The 20,805-nt window shown below is 36.4% G+C and overlaps 1 protein-coding gene across 5 annotated transcripts in view; it reads left to right on the top strand.

The window, feature by feature from the left end:
• LOC118199442 (alpha-(1,6)-fucosyltransferase-like) overlaps positions 1-20,805 on the top strand; it is a 223,312-nt gene that overhangs the window by 28,546 nt on the left and 173,961 nt on the right. For 4 of the 5 annotated variants that reach the window (XM_085810143.1, XM_085810142.1, XM_085810144.1 and 1 more), the window contains exons 2-4: positions 19,244-19,416; positions 20,135-20,178; positions 20,257-20,461. In XM_085810143.1, coding sequence (XP_085666269.1) covers positions 19,244-19,416; positions 20,135-20,178; positions 20,257-20,461 — 422 coding nt within the window. The remainder of the gene's footprint in view (positions 1-19,243; positions 19,417-20,134; positions 20,179-20,256; positions 20,462-20,805) is intronic. The other variant, XM_085810145.1, reaches the window with a different exon arrangement.

The raw sequence follows: 20,805 nt of genomic DNA, 5'->3' as shown, positions 1-20,805 counted from the left end.
TATATTTCTTTAATTTCTCTTTAGACTAAATATGCATAAGGAAATATGCCTTAATTATTTTCAGTACTTTAAGCTATATTTTTTAGATAACTTAAATTCTAAGTTACGATTATTTAATATTTCATAATTTTTTTCTTAATCCTTTAGAGAGTAATTATGTAAGTGTGAGTAATTATGAAAGTGATTATTATAAATATATAACAATAATAGTAGAGATAAATAAAAGTAAAGCTATATATGTGTGCAAAAAAAAAGAGCGTTTCTGATTATAACAGCATTATCACATTTATTTCTGTTAAACCTCAGAGACAGTGAAAATTGCCCCTGTCATGATAAATTAGGAAGCGTAAGGTAGCATAATCAGTATTTTATCTGAACTCAAGTATAAATTTATTCGCGTTTCATAGTAAAAAATATAATTATTAATTTTTATATCTCCAAGATATGCAAATGAAAGACTGTATAAATTAGTTAATAAATGTGATCAAATACAAATCAACAAAAATATACTTAAAGCTAATAACCAAACAAAAACATTTCCCATATTCATATCTGAAATGGAATAATAACCTTACAACAACCAAACAATATTAGCACTATTTAAGAAAAAACACGAACTATTAGGGTTTAGATGTATTGTTGCGTGCGTACGGGTTCGTTACGAAATGAATGCACAAGTCCGATGAAAAATGAAGAAAATTTATTATTATCACAACAAATATGATTAAATATCCTCAAATAATCGTGCAGTATCACAATATATCACAGTAGTTATCTTCTAACTACTCAAAAGTTCAATAGAACTTAATTCAAAACAGCTAAAGAACGCTAATTCGCGAATTCGCTACAATCAACAAGAGCCGTTTTCTAAACAACAGCAAACTAAGTAATTACAACGAACTGAGTGGATTTCCTCCTTTTATAAGATTTTAAAATCATGCGCGAGAATTTTCTGGTACTTTCTCGAAATCAGAAAGACATATTTACTAAATGTTTAATGCACGCGCTCTTGTATTTTCAATTTTCCGGCTTAGCTTTCTTTTAATATTCGTCACGCGCTGCACTGCGCGGGAAATAGAACCATTTAATTTATAATTGAACTAACATTACCTTTTTAAAAACCAAATTCGTAACACTGCCCCCTTCCCAAGGACTGCACGTCCCGGGTATTACAATCTCTGGACAGGAAGCCAAACTTACAACTAAAGATATAAATGCAATAATAAGCATTACATTACAATAATAAACAACATGAACAATAAATGCAATAAATAAAACAAATCAAATGCTATCAAATACAAAATGCAAATCAAATGCAAAATACAAATCAAATACTAAATACACATTTAGAAACAAAAAGGACCATGGTCTTACACTATTTACAATTATTTACATTACGTACTATGGCCATAGTAATGAGCTAACCTGTCGTAATGAACGACTTTAGGTTCAGAGTTCAAAGACTTACGGATCCGAACCACGGCGTCATTTAGCCTGTTTAGGACTGTGTACGGGCCATCCCAAGGTGACTGTAATTTCGGATAAAGTCCTTTCCATCGAGTCGGATTCCACAACCACACCTTGTCTCCTTCGTGGAATTGATGTTCAGTAGCTCTTGTGACGTATCGGATCTTCACCTTCTCCGTCGCCAAGTTGACTCGCTTTCGTGCAGAACGGTGCATCACCTCAAACCGGGCCTGGACATCTTGAATGTATTCCTCAGGCGATGAAGGCGCATCCGTAGGGCTACCAAACAGGCGGTCACAAGGCTGACGAAGGTCTGTACCGAAGAGCATCTCGCATGAAGAACAGCCGGTAGTCTGGTGTTTCTCTCCGACCCTAGTATGATTTCGGCAGCTTTCTGAGCTGGGTCTTTCAGACAAGGCGTAGGCATTTCCAGGTGAGGATCCCTTCTGACGATGGATAATCGTGTCCTCAGATGTTGACAGCAGTTTGTTGTTTTTGAAGTCTAAGGAAAAATTGTATTTCCTTAAAAAGTCCAATCCGAGTATGCATGGATTTTTAATATCCGCCACATAAGCCGTGTGATGGTAGGTGGCACTTCCAAACGTGATGTTCATATTTAACTTCCCAGCTACGTCGATCTTGTCACCAGACGCAGTCTGAAGGGTAACACAGGATGGCGTCCAAATAAGTTTATCTTTAAACTGTTCAGCTATATCTTTCCTAATGATGGTAACATTAGCTCCTGTGTCAATGATCATATTGCAAGGAACTCCGTCGATATGTCCATTGATAGACAGTCCGTTACTGTTGCCACTCACAGTAGAAATCTTGAGCGCTTTAAAACAAGGTTTTTCATTATCTGGCAACCTCCGTTCCTCGATATGATCACTAATTTGTTTCCTGCGTCGTTGCTGGGAAAAGATCTTATTTTCCGTACCCTGGGGTGTTCTGCAATTCTTTCGTACGTGGCCTTCAGCTCCACAGTACCAGCACTTTGGTTTCTTGTCACTCCTTTTCCGTTCCATGACATTTAATTGTCTGTTTAAATCGCATGCCTTATTTTCCGTGCTCTGGGGTGTTCTGCAGTTCCTTCGTAGGTGGCCTTCAACACCGCAGTTCCAGCACTTTAGGGTCGGTTTCGTTTCACCACTATTCCGTCTCAAGGCATTCACTTGTCTTGTCAACTCATCCGTTTTATTATCCGTGCCCTGGGGTGTTCTGCAATGCCGTCGTAGGTGACCTTCAGAAGCACATCTCCAACACCTTCGAGCCACTTTGTTCTCACTGCTACTCCGTATCAAAGCGTCGACTTTTCTGGATAAATCATCTAAACGAGCCATCAGTTGATCCACTGGCTCGTGGACTCGCATAGCTCTGACTGGGTAGCGGTCTCTATGAGTTGCTTGCTGGGCTGCCTCGAATTTCATGGCGTAAAACAGAGCACTTTTTATATCCTTCACATCCGCCATTCGTATAGCTTTCTGTATTTCAGGATCCCGAATGCCGTCGATGAAGTATTGCAGAGACAGGATTTCCCTTGTTTCTGTCGGGCACTCCGAAAAGGCGAGGTGGGCAGCCTTTCAACATCTGTGGCGAGCTCCTGAAGTGTTTCCGTGGTTTTCTGTTGGCGAGATTTTAATTGAAGCCTACTGTAGTCTTTTAAACACATCTCGCCGAAGCGCAGCTCCAAAGCGCCGGATAGAGCTTCGAAATCTAGCCTTTGATTTTCGGGAAGCGTCTGCAGGATATCCGCTGCGTCTGCTCTCAGAGAAGCGGCGAGATGACAGGCCTTAGCTTGGGAATCCCATCCATTCGCATCCGTAACTATAGAAAATTGGGTCTTATACACTTGGCAGGAGGTCTTCCCATCATATGTAGATAACTTCAGAGAGGGACGAGCAGGCATGGGTAAAAATTTAAAACCATCACTATTGTTCCCTGCCGACGCTACGAATTTCTTTAAAATATCCACTTCTTTGGCTACTGCAGAAACCCTATCATCAATTTGTTGTTCGATTTGGTGCTGGACGGCGCAAACTCTTCCTTCAATTCGTTCCTCCACAGCAGAAACTCTCCCTTCTATATGTTCTTTTACAGAAGAAACTCTTTCTTCTATTTCTTCTTTCACCGAAGAAACTCTTTCTTCAATTTGATCTTTTACGGAAGAAATTTTTCTTCAATTTGTCCAAGTTTATTTTCAACTGTGTCAATTCTGCCTTCCATAGCTTCAAATTTATTTTCTATTATGCAGGTAATTTCTCTTTTCATTTCTTCTTGACCTGCTTCAATCTTTTCTTGACCAGCTTGAACGGCTTTCATTTCGTCCTTAACAGATTCCTGGCCCAATTTCATTTCTTCTTTAAACGAGGCAAAGGCTGATATCAACTGCGTTAACTGCTCTTCCATCGCTCTTGTTATTCGCATTCAAACCACACTTCTGACACCAAAAATTGTTGCGTGCGTACGGGTTCGTTACGAAATGAATGCACAAGTCCGATGAAAAATAAAGAAAATTTATTATTATCATAACAAATATGAATAAATGTCCTCAAATAATCGTGCAGTATCACAATATATCACAGTAGTTATCTTCTAACTACTGAAAAATTCAATAGAACTTCAAAACAGCTAAAGAAAGCTAATCCGCGAATTCGCTACAATCAACAAGAGCAGTTTTCTAAACAACAACAAACTAAGCAATTACAACGAACTGAGAGGTTTTCCTCCTTTTATAAGATTTTAAAATCATGCGCGAGAATTTTCTAGTACTTTCTCCAAATCAAAAAGACATATTTATTAAATGTTTAATAAATATGTCTTTTTGATGTTTAATAAATATGTCTTTTTCTCTTGTATTTTCGATTTTCCGACTTAGCTTTCTTTTAATATTCGTCACGCGCTGCACTGCGCGGGAAATAAAACCATTTAATTTATAATTGAACTAACATTAGCTTTTTAAATACCAAATTCGTAACAGTATAAATGGCAGGTGGAAGGTAACAGGACTAAAATTTCCAATTAATAAAAAAAATTGTGTTTTTTAAATAATAAGTAATTAAAAGTGGAGTAATTATGGATTGCAGTATTTATTAGTAATGCTGATGATTTATTAGTAATGCTGATAATGCATAACTTAATAACTTACTTTATAGATTAGTTTCATTTTTAAATATTTTGATGTAATATTTATAAAAAATATTTAAAGTATTAATTATTTTAACAAAATTTCAAACAATAATTTAGCACGTATTTTTAATACTAATTAAATTTAATAAATCAAAAGTATTTATATTAAAGTTATATTTCATTAGATGAATCTACAATAGATTAATATATTTAGATGAAATAAAGTAATGAAACATTACAAAGTAAATCTTATGCGGACTTTAGATTCTTGAAAGAGCAGATTTAGTCTCTTTTCATTCTAAAAGTAACGCTGATGAACTATGAAAAAAAATGCTTAAACGATCACGTCTGAAAGCAGTCATATCATGACGTTTCAGCGACATCGACATGATGCAACGGAAAATATTTTGCGTCTTCGCAACGTTGTAAAGACGTCATAAATGCTACCACGACCACTTTGCAACCTCTCGGACCAGTTTGCAATGTCTTTGCAACGTCGTGTGCTACTTGAGACGTTAGGTGTCTTAGACAGTGACTAAAATTAGTGAACAAAGTTTACAATAAAATTATATTTTGAAATTAAAACTAGTTTATATAAAACATGAGATATGTTTAAGCATTTCTGTCATCAGACATTTCACGTTAAAAGAATAAAATAAAACTACACCTTTATTAAATAAAAGACGTGTTTTGTAATAATATTTTATTTTAAGCAAATCAGCTCAAATTAGTTTTTTTTATTTTTATTTATTTAATTTGTCTTTTTTGGCATGCAAAATGAATTCCCATGTTAAACAGTCTGTTACAAATATGAATAATAAAAATAGCGTATTTCTAAATAGATAAATAAAAAAACTGCAGACTGAACACACGATGTTTTGCTAATGTGATGGCAAATTCAGAGTATGAAAGTAGGCATTAAAAGGAACAATAATGACTATGAGTGGAACATGCTATCGCAAACCCTATTAAATGCGGCAAATCGCGAAAATATCCTGAAGGGTGTAACGTCGTGCGGGGACACACACAAAAAAAGTGCACAATTAATATACAAGAGCGTTTTATTTCACAATATGTTTACAGTACAGCCTGTGGTGCCAAGTACAAAGCCGGAAAGAGGACAATGACAAATTATTAAGTGTTGTTCGAAGTGGAGGCTGCGTGCAAAACTGCGCAGCTCACAGCGACAAAGAAGCAATTACCAGACGCACTCGAAGATACCGGATATGCTGTTACTGGATATGATAATACCGGATGCTGATTCCGAGTATGGACGCGGATGAGCAGCGGAACTACTTGCGAAGAATCTGGCAAAGGTCGCGAGATCTCAGTATCCGCGTCCAATTTCGCAAGATACAAAACGAGATAAGGACTGAAACCCGCTTATTAAAAGTGGAAAAATTATATTAAGTCCCTAACGACTGAAAACAAATCGATTTGGCGTGCTGCCGCCCGATTACGCAAACATTGCAAGCTCATTCCGCCCCTTGAAACGGCCGATGGCGCACAGATGGCCTACGCAGACTCAGAAAAGGGCGAAGCTATTGCTGACAGCCTTGCTACTCAATTCACACCAAACAACGACTCCTACTGTAACCGCCCGGTTACACAGGGCACATCCATTCACGGGTTGAAGACTTTCTATCACAACCTTTCACGCCTGACCTCAGGCCAACTGATCCAACTGAAGTCATGGTTTACATTGATAAAATTAAACCTGACAAGGCCCCTGGCATAGATGATTCAATTTCGAATCGCATGATCAAAAACTTCCCCGTGATGTTTATTGTCTGGATTACGGTCCTTATTAATTTAATGCTCAGGAGAAACTATTTTCCCGACTGTTGGAAAACTGCAGCAGTCGTACCCATTCCAAAACCGGGACAAAATTTAAACTTACCCGTCAATTGCAGACCAATTAGTCTGCTCTCGTCTCTCAAAATCTACGAGTACGTCTTGCTTAATCGCCTGAATGAATTCTGTCGAGATCAAAAGAACAGTTCGGCTTCCGACTTAAACACTCCACTATACACCAGTTATTACATGTAGTGGAATTCATTCATTAAGGCTTTCTCAAGCCAGAGAAAACTGGTATCGTCTATCTTGACGTAGCCAAAGCCTTTAATAGGGTTTGGCATAACGGACTTATCTACAAGCTCATGCGGCTTGATTTTTCGGCTCATTTCATTAAAATTATTAACTCGTACTTGACCGGACGAAGTTTCCGCGTGCGAGTTAACTACGAATTCTCCACTTCCCGCCCAATCTATGCTGGCTGTCCACAGGGCAGTCTCGTCGGGCCCTTAGTTTTTAACCTCTACGTAAATGACATTCCTAAGGCCCCTAGTATCGATCTTGCTTTATATGCGGGCGATACAGCCATCATCGCACAACATTCAACACCTTCACCATTACATAGTTACCTTTCAGCCTTAGAACTCTGGCTCGGTTTGTATAAAATCAAAATCAATGTCGCAAAATGTGCTGCTACTTTGTTCATCCGAAGAAATATCCCCCGTTTAGGTAACTTAATTTTCTTCAGTGAACCTATTCCCTGGGTTTCTTCATATAAATATCTTGGTGTATTGCTTGATTCAAAATTAATTTGGCAACCTCACATTCAAAAAATCATTGCGAATGCGACGGCTGTCAAATCCAATCTGCGCCCCTTCTTCGCTTTAAATAGCGACCTGTCAATTGACAACAAGATTTTTCTCTACAAGTCTATCATAAGGCGTGTTCTGACTTATGCATGCCCCATTTGGGGCCCATCAGCACTGACTAATAGAAAACATACTCAAACTTTTCAATCTAAATTGCTTCGGCAAATACTCAAAGCTCCGTGGTATATAAGGAACGAACAGATTCATAATGATCTCAAAATTATGCCCATTAATCGCTTTATACAGCAACATTCGGAAAACGTTTTCAAAAATATTCAACATGTTGCAAATCCTGTGCTGCATATGCTACCTGTATATGATCCTGCAGTCGCCTCATCTAGGAAGAGACCGAGATCGGTTCTCAACCCGGACTATGCTGCAAACCCATTTAAACGGGCAAGGTATGCTCACACTGACATACATGTGAATAATTACCTCTCGTTCCTTTCCCTTTCCGCCTCTCGAGTCTTGAATACCTAAGGCATTGACCGGAGGAACCCCTCTTGCTTCTTTAAGAAGAAGCTTTACAGTCGCAGGCGACTGAACTTAACTTTTAAATCTAAAGTCAATTGACTATTTCTCTAATTCAAAATAGCTCTTTCAACCCTTCTAAAAGGGCCTTTTGCTTGCTTTTAGCACCCCCTAAGAGGTGTCAATCATTTGGCCTTAAAGACCGCATTGAATAGCGGTCGGAAACGAAACTGCTCCCTCTGTCAACTGACCAAATGACACAGCAACTTTTTCGACGCGTAAAACGCGTCCCCCCTCCCTTCTCCTCCGTGACGTTCGCATAGAAAGATTCAAGTATCAAGGAAACACCTGCTTTTATTTTCTAGTCTTTAGCAAAAATTTTTGTGGATGATGACTGCTCCTATCTAAATTATTCTGGCTCTTATTTTGGCGCAAAATTAGACCTGAGTTTTTACCTTTTTTCTCAGTGTGAAGGCACTTATTCTTAAAAGCTTTTTTCGGCTTATCAAAATTTTTACCGTATTAAAAAATCCCCTCTTTTGATGATGACATTTTATTCTTCAGATGATGTGGAGGTAAAGGCGTTTATGCCTAAGAATTCCGTAACACGAACTTCCTTTATCCTTGATCATTGACCAGATATGCTGTTGCCAAAGCGAAGATGATCCGCGCTATGAGATCCCTCAATGTCTCCACAGGCATTTCAAGATGTCCCAAACAGAAGTCCAAAGGATTGAGGTCTGTGTTGGGACATCAACAGGCATAAATTACATGTGTACCCACAGTGTGGACCAAGGTTCTTTAATATACTAAGGTTAGGCCAGGAACGGAAAAAGCGTGCCATTGGTTGCTGGCAGTGACGTCACCCGGGAGACAAGACGCATCGGCCGACGCGTCTGCTACATGATTTTGGTAATGGAAAAAATGTAAACTAAAGCAAAATGATCATTTTACATGTGGTAGATACACCGGAAATACCGGATATATACTTTCCGATTAAGTATTTAGTTAAAGAAAATGTTTATTTTATGCACAGAATTCGTACGAATGCTGAAAATAATTGTAAACATTAAATTCTTTTCGTAAAGCAAAGCATTAGAAAATGAAAAACGATATTTAAGTGAATTAAGGGAAATAAATATTGTAAAACAAGGTATTTTTCAATATTTTTTCGTAGTATTGTTTGCACTAAATAAATCTTGTTGAACAGAACACATCATGGCATAACTGCTAAGACCATGGTAAAAACATAATCAAAAAGTATTATTCTATTTATTTTCATTGCTCATGCACTTTTTTTAATACAAATGAACTTTGACATTCCATGAGAAATATATGATCGTGATTTTCAGTTTAAATTACATATCTCAAGCAAAAATATATATAAAAAGATTTGACTTAACAAATTCATATTTAAATACCATAAAATTCTACAAATTTCTTAATATCCGTCATTATACTTTTAAATAGTATACTTATCACATTCTTTTTAAAGTGAAAAGTCACTTCATACTGATTCACTTCAGATTTTAGCAGAAGTGCGTATATTTTCAGTATAATCTAAAAGTACTCTTATAATCCCTTACACTCCCAAGATTTCTATATAACATTTATCCTGACGTGATTATTTGCTATAGTAAATAATCTTCGATATTGGCATCCTATTCTTCCTTCCATACATTAAAAATGGAACAATTAAAATACATTTTCTTACACATATACGCACAATAATAATAATAATAAACTTGCCTTACATCTTAGTTTCGGCCCACCAGCGGCCGAGCGGTAAAGTCGCTGAACACTGGGTAGTTCGGTTCGAATCCCGCGAACGGGCTGGCTGCATGGGTGTTTTCGTGGTTTTCCTCATGCGTAACGTGTATACGAGCCAGTTTCCCTGAGAAAGTCCTCCACGAACGCATCACACCTATTACGCAGATAGCCCTAGTGTGCTTTGCCATAATTAAATACACCACCACATCTTAATTTCAATTCAGTCTGTACACAAATTAAATATTTTTAATCACTAATGTATTTTTATTAGCTTGTTTCTTAAAATACTTTTGTTATACTCGAAATATGTGTTCAATATTGAATTATTTTTCTTTCTCTTATAATTAAAACCAAGTTATATGGAATCAAAATTAAAACATATGCAGCAGGTAAATAACACTGAACAGAATATCTTACTTACTCTTTCGCTATTTGTATTCTAGCATTATACACAGATTTGTTTTCCTTCAGGTTCAAGCATGTGTAAGTTATATCAATTAAATTACATCACACATACCTGTATGCATCAGTTAAATAACACTGAAGGAAATATGTCACTCACTCATTCGATGTTTGCATCATAGTGTGGTCGAGAAATTGTTCTTTCCTCACGGTGAGGCATGTATCAGTTTACTTAGTTCGCAAAGCTTAACCCAGACGCTGCTTCAATACATAGAATTACGTTTGGGATGTAAAGAAAGTAACCAAAACATGTGAATGAAGTTGGATACGCGAATTCATTAACTAATCATTCAGGTACTCAGTATTGGTAAACATGACACTGAGTTTAAATATCTCACTACGATGTAAGTCTCATACACAAAATGAAGATTATGATAAAAAATGATTTAAAATGAGAAATTTTTCAATTTAAATGTAAAATAGCAGTAAAATGAAAAATAAATGTAAAATTACATCACAGTTATGTATGAAAACTACATAAATTCATTAAAAAAATAGTTATTTTATCTGGTTGTAAAGAGTGTTTTCCGCCAAAAAACGTATTAACGTGTATAATTCTGACACAACGCTATAGCACAATTTGCCACTTCCGCTTAGGTATAATAGCAAATTAACAACACAAATCAAATCAAACTGTTGATGCAACGAAAGTAAACAAACGCCAAGAACTAACGCTGTCACCCACATGACGTCATGCGTATGTGGCATAACTTTCTCCCTGCACTGCGCATCGCTCTTGGGCCCCCCCTGAGTGTGGACGTTATAACCTCCAGGAGGACCTGCTTAAAAAGCACACTGCATGAGCCCCAACAGTATGCTACAAGTTTTATAATTCATTATTCTACAAGTTTTTATTTTTTCTTCGTTAAAGCGAAGAAGAAATCTTTTGTCTCTTAGTAAGTTTCCTCTCCTGAACAAGAATATGCATTTTATTTTCTAAGATTGGCTGTTAATTAGAAGTTGCAATAAAATTTTAAAATGAACATTTTTCTCACAGTAGCGAAACACGGATGTATGTTTGAATAAACTTTATGAATTTTTAAGGCTTTGAAAACGCCTACACGTTTCCAGCTGACTTATATAAACTGGTGTGCATATATAAACTGGTGTGCAAAACTTCTAAAATATATAAACTGGTGTGCAAAACTTAAGCAACAATGTAAATTTTAATCAGATAGCCATGAAATTGTAGAAAAGGTGTTCTTGCGTTCAGTACAATGAACACACAATTCAGTAGAAAGGTCATGCGTATGCAAATGTCAAGAAAAAAAGGTCACAGGCTACGTGAGCGTACGCAAAACGCGTACGGTCGGCGCGCTCAACTCGAGATTACCAAAAAACACAAGGATGGAGATGCAATTAAAGACATTGGCTGCAAGTTCAAGGAGTTCTTTCGTGAAATATTGGCTAGAAGAAATGATCTGGATGACTTCACACGTGGAAGAATGATTGAAAATCTGGAGTAGGGGCGAAGTGTGACCAGTATAGCTGAAGAGTTCGGAATCAACAAAGTGGTGTTTCGCGCGTTTAGAAAAGCCTTCCATATCATAGGTACAGCTATTAGAAAGGTTGGTGGTGGCCGTCCCAAGAAAACAAATGCAGTAAATAACCGATATATAATCTTGCAGACGAAAAGGGTCCGAAATAAGTCAGCAAGCGCCACAGCTCAACAACTGTGAACAGCAACGGGCGACAATTGTCGTGGTTTACTGTGTTCAAACACCTTCGCAAAAGTGGCCTATGCTCCTGCCGTTCTGAACGCTGCATCCCTTTGAAAGTTGGCCATCGGCATCACCTTTTACAGTGGTGCAAGGAGCGCAAAAACTGGGCATCTCATCAATGGAGTCATATCCTCCTTACGGATGAGAATCGTTTTAGTGCCACCAGCGATTCTCAACACAAATTGATTTGGAGAGAGGTCGGGACACGGTTTAATCTCAGTAACATTACGGAAAGAGACCGTTATTGTGTCCTGATCTCGTCTGGAGAGGCATTATGCTGAACGGGCGGACGGAGCTCCACGTTTTCGACAGAAGTTCTGTAACTAGAGATCGCTATCGTCAGGAGGTGATCCTTCCCCATGTGCTTCTGTTCCGAGGTGCCATTGGAGCAGACTTCGTTTTTATGGATGACTATGCACGCCCACACCGGACAATTGTTGTTCAGAAGCTACTGAAAAATGAAGATATCACTTGAATGGATTGGCCAGTGTGCTCCCTTGATTTAAACCTCATAGAACATGTGTGGGATGCTTTGGGGAGACGCTTGTGACACGATTACATCCTCCGGGGAACACCCAACAACTGAAACAGATGCTGATTGAGGAATGGGCACTTTTACCTCAAGATCTGTTGGAAAATCTAGTGCTGAGTATGGAGAGACCATTCGAAGCAACCATTTCAGTAAGGGGAGGGCATATCCCATACTAAGGAACACCTGCTTGTTGTTCTTCCTCTTGTACAGACAATGATGTGTAACGATACCATGAGTTCAATAAAGCCTGTTTTTGTTTGATCCCATACTGTATGCATTGTATTCATTTTTAGAGCAATTATGCTTTCGTCATCGTTTAAATACAAAATGTTGTCTGTTAATTCTGAATTTTATGTCTCTCAGATGATTTCTCATGGAGTTATGCCAAAAAGAACACTTGTTGCTTAAGTTTTGCACACCAGTGTATCATCATTCCTAATGCTCCAACAAAAATAGGGAAACATCGCTGAACTTAACTTCATTTTATATCTTTCTTCTATTCTTGGAATTTGCTGGTGAAAGCTTTCTCCAGGCTCATCGCTGTTGCGTAAAACGGATGACACGCATTTTCAATGACATTTGGCACCATATCTTTTCATATATTCACAAGATTCTTCACAATCTGTTCGTAAATCTATACTCTTCTGTCCCCAGAAAATTCCGAGACGTTTATCGAAGTGCATTTCATGCTGTTTGTTCCCTATCAATAAGCTTCTTTTCAAACTGAAAATCATGTGACAAATCACTTACCTGAGATCGAAATATTGTATCTTCTTTTATCTCAACCAAACACAGGAATAGAAATTTGCCACATGAATATATTTACTTGACGCCCCCCCCCCTTTTTACATTTCTTGACAAATATTTCTATCAATCTAATTCGACATGGAAGCGGTGGAAGCAGTATTTTTGTTGTATCTACAAGAGGTTGTGAAGTAACCTATCTTTCATACCGGGTGTGAAAGATGTACCTGGAGACCAACCCTTCTATTTGTAATGTAAATTCTTGGCATGACTGTCCAACTCAAACAGGAGACATCAGAATTTTGTGTAACACTTTTGCAAACTCAGCAAAATTGCAATTATCTTAAAGTTACGTCAAATTTACTATCTAAATCTATCATATCCTAGGTGCTCAAAAATTTATTTTATATTTTCACAAGATCAACTTAAGATTTCTTAAGGGAACAGGCACTGAAGAAAGAATATTACCGTTATGCAGCAAAACTGCTTTCAGACAGAACTTGAAAGTTTCGATAAAAAGTCTTCAATCTGTTGTCTTACGTGATATACTGGTAATTGAAAAAAACTTTCGATGTCATAGCAACCAGACAGGTTCACTTTTATTTTAAAAAAATGACAGAAACTCTTTCCGTCTGTATCCACGAAAGTCTTAGTTTCCTATCACCATCCAGGTGGTCCTGCAGTTATAGATACGATGCTAATAATTCATCTTTGTGATTGGATGTTCTAAATACATAATTAGGTCATATAATTCGGCCTGTGTTATTTTATGTAGTTTACAGGTAGTTAACAGCGAGATAAAACTTTGGATCTTGAAATGTCGTTGGCTGTTTTGTATTCTCTGTGTCATCGGCATCATTTAAGCTGAAGTTCTGGAAGCTCTGGTACACAGACATAATGTGGAATTCGTGAATCTGACTGAGAGTAGATTCGGATACGCCCAAATTCTCTTTTCCTTTTTTGTATCCCTTGCAAATATGCGGAAGTGAACAGAAAAGCAGTTTACTGCATGATCAGTAGGTTTTTTTTCCACACCATAAACAGTCCAAACTTTACATGGCATGGCCATGCAAAAAGACAGAGAAACGAGTGATGCAGGACAGATGAAGAACCCATAGCTGGTTATGGTCTCCAGCTTTGAATTCAAAATAAACTTTTCTTCTTTCAAGAATAATGGCACTTTTTCACACGCATACAAGGCAAAAATTCCACTTACAAAAATGTCAAAGTTCTCTGGATGGATTCTTGCAAACCCTCACCTGCATGAAAACAGACTGAACTTTTTCTTTGACACCATAAATGGCGCAGGGGAGTGCTAACGAAATGTTAGGCTATCAAACAATCATCAGTGTTGATGTTACAGATAGTTTGCTTCATCTGATTATGGCAGAGCATACAAGGACTGTATGCCTAAGGAGAGTAAAGCCTTCATGGAAGACTTTTTGAGGAAAATTAGATCGCATCCACGTCACACATTAGAAAAAGTGCAAATACGCCCATACAACCACCCCATTCGCCTGGAATCTAACCCAGGTCGAACTGCCAGTGTTCAGAAACTTTACAGCTCGGTCGCTAGTGGGCATCTGATATTACGGAATATCCTTTCATAGTGTTTGTATTGACACAATATGAAAGGCAAAATGTTCCCGAACTATGACAGCGCTTTAATGTTTGTTTTGATGTTGCACTGGCGTGGGCTACTTCCCAAAAGGTACCATTTCTTCTAATTTTTCATGATCCAATGCTGATTTTGTGCGTTTAGGGTAGTTGAGCATTTCTTGCGTGGTTGGGGTTCCTGGACACTTTTTTCCTCCTGATTAAAATTGTCTTTGTTAATCTAATCGAGTGGTTACTTTGTGCGTATTTCTACAAATGTTACAGCGTTGCTGTCACGTTGTCAGATTCTCAACAGTATTTATAGACATAGATTGTGACAGATAAACACTCACTACTTCCTCCTCTGCTACGCAGAAACGAGAGCCAATCGAAAATTTTAATGTTATTTTCATGATCAGCACCCTCTTATTTAAATAATATTCGTACAATAATGATCAGCGAGTACTGCTGCCCAGATGTCGATATAGTTTTTGAGCTTTCTGAGAAACACTGATGTGGGAAATTTTCATTGACTTCATTGTATGCATGTGTAATTCTAGAAAAGCCAGTCATTTTCACGGGTGGTTTTTGTTTATCACGGGGGGGGGGTTTGTTTTAAGGTATCGGCTGTGATTTTACTCCAGCACACTTCCTTCTGTTTCTGACCACCTGAAACAGCCATAAAAGAAGAATGATTTTTTTGATATTTCTGACATTAAAAACCATATAACTAGATTCTCCTTGCGCTATCGAAAGAGTACTTAGTTCCGCAGTTTTCAGGAATTGTACAATCGTTTTTAAAAGTTCATTGGAAATGACGAACGTTACTTCGAAGAAATATAAAATGTGTTCTTCTGGTTTATGTAGAAAATGAACACATTCATAGAGCTTTATTTTCATATCTTGTATAGACATATATGCACATTAAACACCATGTATACACTGACGTGCCAAAAATTATGGGAAACTGTATGCACATTTACAAGTCAGGTTGGCATCGCGTTAAAAAAAGTAGACCAGAATTTCTTTTAATCTCCAGTAACAGGAACGCGCTGATTCTGAATAAGAGACTTTTTTCGGATAATTGAATATATGTTTTTAGCACTTACTTGCTGATATTTATGACAGCATCTACAGAAACTGCAGCATGGGAAGTCCGTCAGAAGTACATTTGATCTATTGGCCACAATTAAGTAAACTTTATCGAGCTGCTTTGCCGACCTAAAGGAGGCTCCACACGTTATTAGAGGGGTATCCTATAACTTCGTAGAGTCATTAGGTTATTTTTTTTAAAGTAGGAGATGTGAAAAATGTTCAGTGCCCTCCCCGGAACTCGAACCCTGGACCTCTCGAATGCTCGTCGAGTATGCTTTCAATTACACCCCGAAGGCATGCGAAAAGAAGAGAGAAAATATCTTATAACTTTACATACATGCCAGTGTGTTTTATCCCATAACTTTATCAGAAAACTGAAAACAGTCATTCAGTCATTCATATATTTCGGATTTTGTTTTATTATTTTATGTAAACAAATAATTAACTTTATACTAATTATCAAATATGTGTTAAAGACACACTAAATTATAAATTAATATTTGCATTAAAATTCTGACCTTTTTTTTCTTTTAGCTTTATATCTTACTAACTATAAAATTTTTCTTTTCTAAGGTTTATTATTACTCTGTCTTGCAGTACGAAATAAATGTCCCAAATAAAATTAATAAAAGAGTACGTAAAATTTTAAGACAGACTAAAGCTATTTTGCTAATTTATGTAGTATTTTGGTTGAAAATATTTTGAAAACCGCAAAATAAAATATAATATAATATAAGCTGCTAAACAATATGACATACATATTCAGAATAATTTTTCCGTATTAATTATGAAATAACATGTCAAAAACTCATATAAAATTAATTAAAAGTCTCGAAAGAATAAGATCAGTAGGCAACATGAATACCAATGAGATGCTTTGCTGCTATCAGTAAAAGTAGATATTGATTTGTATTGATTCCAACAGAGCACTTCTCATGTCAAAAAAACGCCATAATATGCAATACAAAATCTATTGACATTAATTTTTGCTGTATTACTACCGATGCGAATAAGAAAAGCAATACAAATATCAGAAAGCTCTACTGATTTTGATTTTCATTATATAGGTTGTAAGATCTCGTTTAGGTTATTAACCAATTACTTTATGTTAAACTGCTTTTCTGTCCTCTTGATTTCCCATTTTCCTACAAGAATGTAAATTTCGAGCACGCGTGATATTCAAATGATGCAGAAAGGAGATGGTATTTAAAGGAAGGTTTTAGAAGTAGAATTAAGAGCGTGTTTTGCCTGCTGAAGGCCCCGTTGCTATTTTAATTTTCTTAAGAATAGCGCTGCGTTATCTTAGCAGTTATGCTTATCACGCCGACTTTAGGTCAGAACCAACTTGCTTGTTTCTCTACTCTTGTAGGCATTAGCCTTCAATCAAATTCTTTGATTTAAGCCATAAATGCTGGCTTCTGTAAGCACGAGCGGTGCCTTCTGTTAATCGTTATTTGAGTCAAATAAAAGGGTCCTTTACACACTTTTCAGTCTCTGGGGGTACTTTACAAGACATAGTGATAATTCACTTTATGTCTTAAGACGCACGTTTTATGTTCCCAAAAAATACGACACGTTATAAGGTATCTGTAGGATCTTATCGATGTCATTAAATGTTAGTAGCAACTATTAGACTTTTAACTGATAGCGGGAAAATATATTACTAATTTTGAGCACTTTTAGTAGAACGGCGAAGGCGCAATGTCATTCACAAATATTTCTCGTTCCAAAAATGCTAATACCTCTGCAATGGCGCTTCAAGAAAGGCGTAGTAGACGCTAATTCATCCCATACCTATACTGATCAACTGATGTCAGCTTCTGCCCTCAGTCGCCTTTAGGTGTGGGAAATGTAAGGGATAGAAGACACCCCCCTTCTATTCTTGTGTGTAGCGCTCAACTTATTAGTCAGGAACTGAAAATTCATATTCGATTCCTGCCGAAAGCATAGGGAATTTTCATAGATGCTTCGCACCCAAACTTCTAATAGTATTTGTACAATATCCCTCAAACCGAAAATGGCGGAAAACATTCCTCAGCAACTTGGTTTCATCTCTTAGAGTCGTCTTCTTTTTCCCTCAGTTACCCTTAAAAGATGTTTTCTCCCTCTTTTCTGCATGCCTTCGTGGTGTAACAGTAGTACACTCGGCGCGTATTCGAGAGGTCCAGATTCATATCCCGGCGAGGCAATTGCTCATTTTTCATGTTATCCTGCTCAAAAAACTCTAATAACTCTACAGTGGCCCCCGAACTAAAAGGAGGTAGAGGGTTATTCATCAGGATTTGGCGATTGGGCCCCCTAATCCCCAGTCGCCTTTTAGAAGGGGGAATATATAGGGTATTTTTTCCCTCCCTTTCAGCATGTCTTCGTGGAGTAACGGTAGATCACTCGGCTCGAATTTGAGAGGTCGAGGTCCAAGTCCCGGCGAAGGCATTGCTCATTTTTCACATCTCCAGCATCAAAATAACCTAATGTTTCTACACCCTTAGGTGTAGGCAGAGAATGTAAGAAGTAAAGATATTCCTTCCATGCTGTCCTGAGATATATTCATTAATGTATCAACCCTGAAATCTCACATGCCAGGCTCAATTTCCAGCAAAAAGTCATTTTTCAATTTCAAAATGTCAGTTTTTAAAGATTTTACATTTCAGAGACATTTTTCAAGAAATCCCTCTCCAAAAGTAGTAATATCGCTAGAATTTTAAAAATTGTAATAATTATCCTAAATCGTTAAAACAAACTGAGAGTAAAAGAGGGATAAATTGAAAAGAATCAAACCGAATTATGAAATTATCTATTAAAGAGGTTGGGTCCGCAATAAAATAAGTTGAAGAAATTGCTAAAAGGTTCGTCTATGAAACAGTATGAAGGTATTTAAAGGAAATTTTAATATCAAACTCATGAAAATAAAAAAAGAAACTGCTTATAGGTTTGTAGGGTTTATATTTATTTGAACTAACATGGCGCGCAACGTTATAGGTTAATATAAAAAACATGCGAAAAGATGGCTGAAACAATGGTCTTATCTTCTGATGAATAATTATAGAACTCATACTAATCTTACGGTTTTTTGATTTAATGGCGTGATCAAAGGGTGATATATTGAAATTAATTGAAAAGCTTAAAAGAAGTTTTATGTTTATTAATTACATATTTTTATCTTTATTGTTTCATCTTCTTTCGTCGGCTTCTGATTGCAGATTAGTTAACATATATATAAGAACAAAGGTATTGAAGTTTGAGAGAACTTTGACAAAGGCTTTTTAAGCCGTATTAAATCCAAATCGCCCATAGTAGAACTGCTTGTAATATATTAAAATTTATATTTATTCATGTCTTTAAGTGACATCTTTCTCTATTAAGAAAGTGAACTTGTTATACTATCATTAAAAAACTTTTAAATTTAAGAAAAGCCTATGCAAGTCTGCAATGCTATTAATTCACAAATGCTGCTTAAGTATAATACGTCGGGTTTAAAATGCACAAACCAGGTGAAGCTTAAAACACAATACAGAAATTTTTTGCACAAATAAAATTGTAAAGGATACACTTTAGTTAATTCTATGATGGTAATTCTTCTTCTTTTATTTTACTAGGTTTACTTGATCATAATATTTACGGTATTCTCATTAGTTTTGATAATTGGTCAGAGAAAAGGCTCCCAAACTGAATTTCTATCATTTACCTATAAAGAGGATTATTCAGGGTTAACTTTCACCAGTGGCAACTACAAAAATGATCGATTTCAAGAAATTTCTTCAAATTACAGGTAAGAGATAAAAGGTTACAAAAGTAATGCACATCATCTAAATAGTTAAAAGTTGCATCTCTTAAATAACTTGAAAAGAAAATTTGAATCTCGTTCCTTATTACAAATTATGTTTTATAGAATGCAGCAACTGTTGGAAAATTGGTACGTTAGTGCCGCTAAGGGCAAAACAGAGTATCTGTTCTTTTTTTACCTTTTTATAAAAAAAACGGTTAGGTATGTAATGTTAGTGATAAAACATGCAATGTTCGAATTTTCTTATGAACTGATCTAATCTTCACAAAAGGAAACAAATTCTGTAGGAAGTACGCAATATATGGTATCTGAAATGTCTTTTACTAATTACAATGATGCTGTAAATACTCATAAATTGGATGTATGTATGATAAATTAAATGTAATTTGAATAAGGTCCGTTATAGCGTTACACTTGATATGAGAATGCTATTTTTTCCTATAACCTTAACAGACTTGAAGAGAATTTTCTCTGTGTCTGAGAGCAATGATAATACCCTGCTTAGCTACTAATCTTAAACATTGATTTTATTATAATCCTTGACGCTAACAGATAGTTTACAAGAAGCTATTGTATCATGTTTTTTTATTGCATCTGAATGATTCAGTAGGTTAAGAGATAATTGACGAATATTTTAAACTTAAAAGTCTTTTTCAGCATTTGCGATTTATGTAGTAAGAAATTTTAAACCTTTTTTTTCTAGTTTTGTCGTGAATGATCAAAGAAACATACGCGCTAGCACCAAAGGTATGTACAAATTCCTAATGTTTCTAAAATAACGCAGAATAAAATTTTTGCAACTAAAGAAAGGGCTTTTCATTCCAGAATGCAAACAAAGTCCCTCATCGCTTATGGAGCAAACAAGGAGACATATCAGTCAAACTGTTCGAGAACAATGGCTGTTCATGAAAAGTCAGCTTCGAGCACTTCAGCAGTTAATATCAAACCCGAAAAACAAGCAACCTTTCGATTACAATAAATACTACAAAATCCTTCATTATATAACAGAACACGGGTCAGAATATAGCAGGTAAATTTAAGTTTCTTCATATATGTTTGATATCTTTTTCAGAAAATTATAACTTTCCTCATGCACATTCCTTTGTGGTATAGTAATTAGCACATCCAGTTGGCAACTAGAAGATCCGTTGTGGGATTTCTGGCAAAAAAAGAATACATTTTTCCCGTTTCAGGTGCCGAAAACTGTAATAGCTTCTACATCTTAATATTTGGTCAAATTTTTTTTTCTCAATCATCATGCAAAAGTTATCGGCTAAGCAATTTTCTGTGCGGAAGTTACTATCTCTCAGAATATCAAAATTCGAATTATAAAGCTGAAAATAAACAAAATAGTGTATTATAGGGTGGGCCAGG

The sequence above is a fragment of the Stegodyphus dumicola genome, chromosome X2 (assembly GCF_044657685.1).
Source record: "Stegodyphus dumicola isolate Sdum_Otavi_A_Nest chromosome X2, ASM4465768v1".
Lineage (NCBI taxonomy): Eukaryota > Metazoa > Arthropoda > Arachnida > Araneae > Eresidae > Stegodyphus > Stegodyphus dumicola.
The sequence above is the reverse complement of the archived record's forward strand: the minus strand, read 5'-3'. Positions and strand labels throughout refer to the sequence as shown.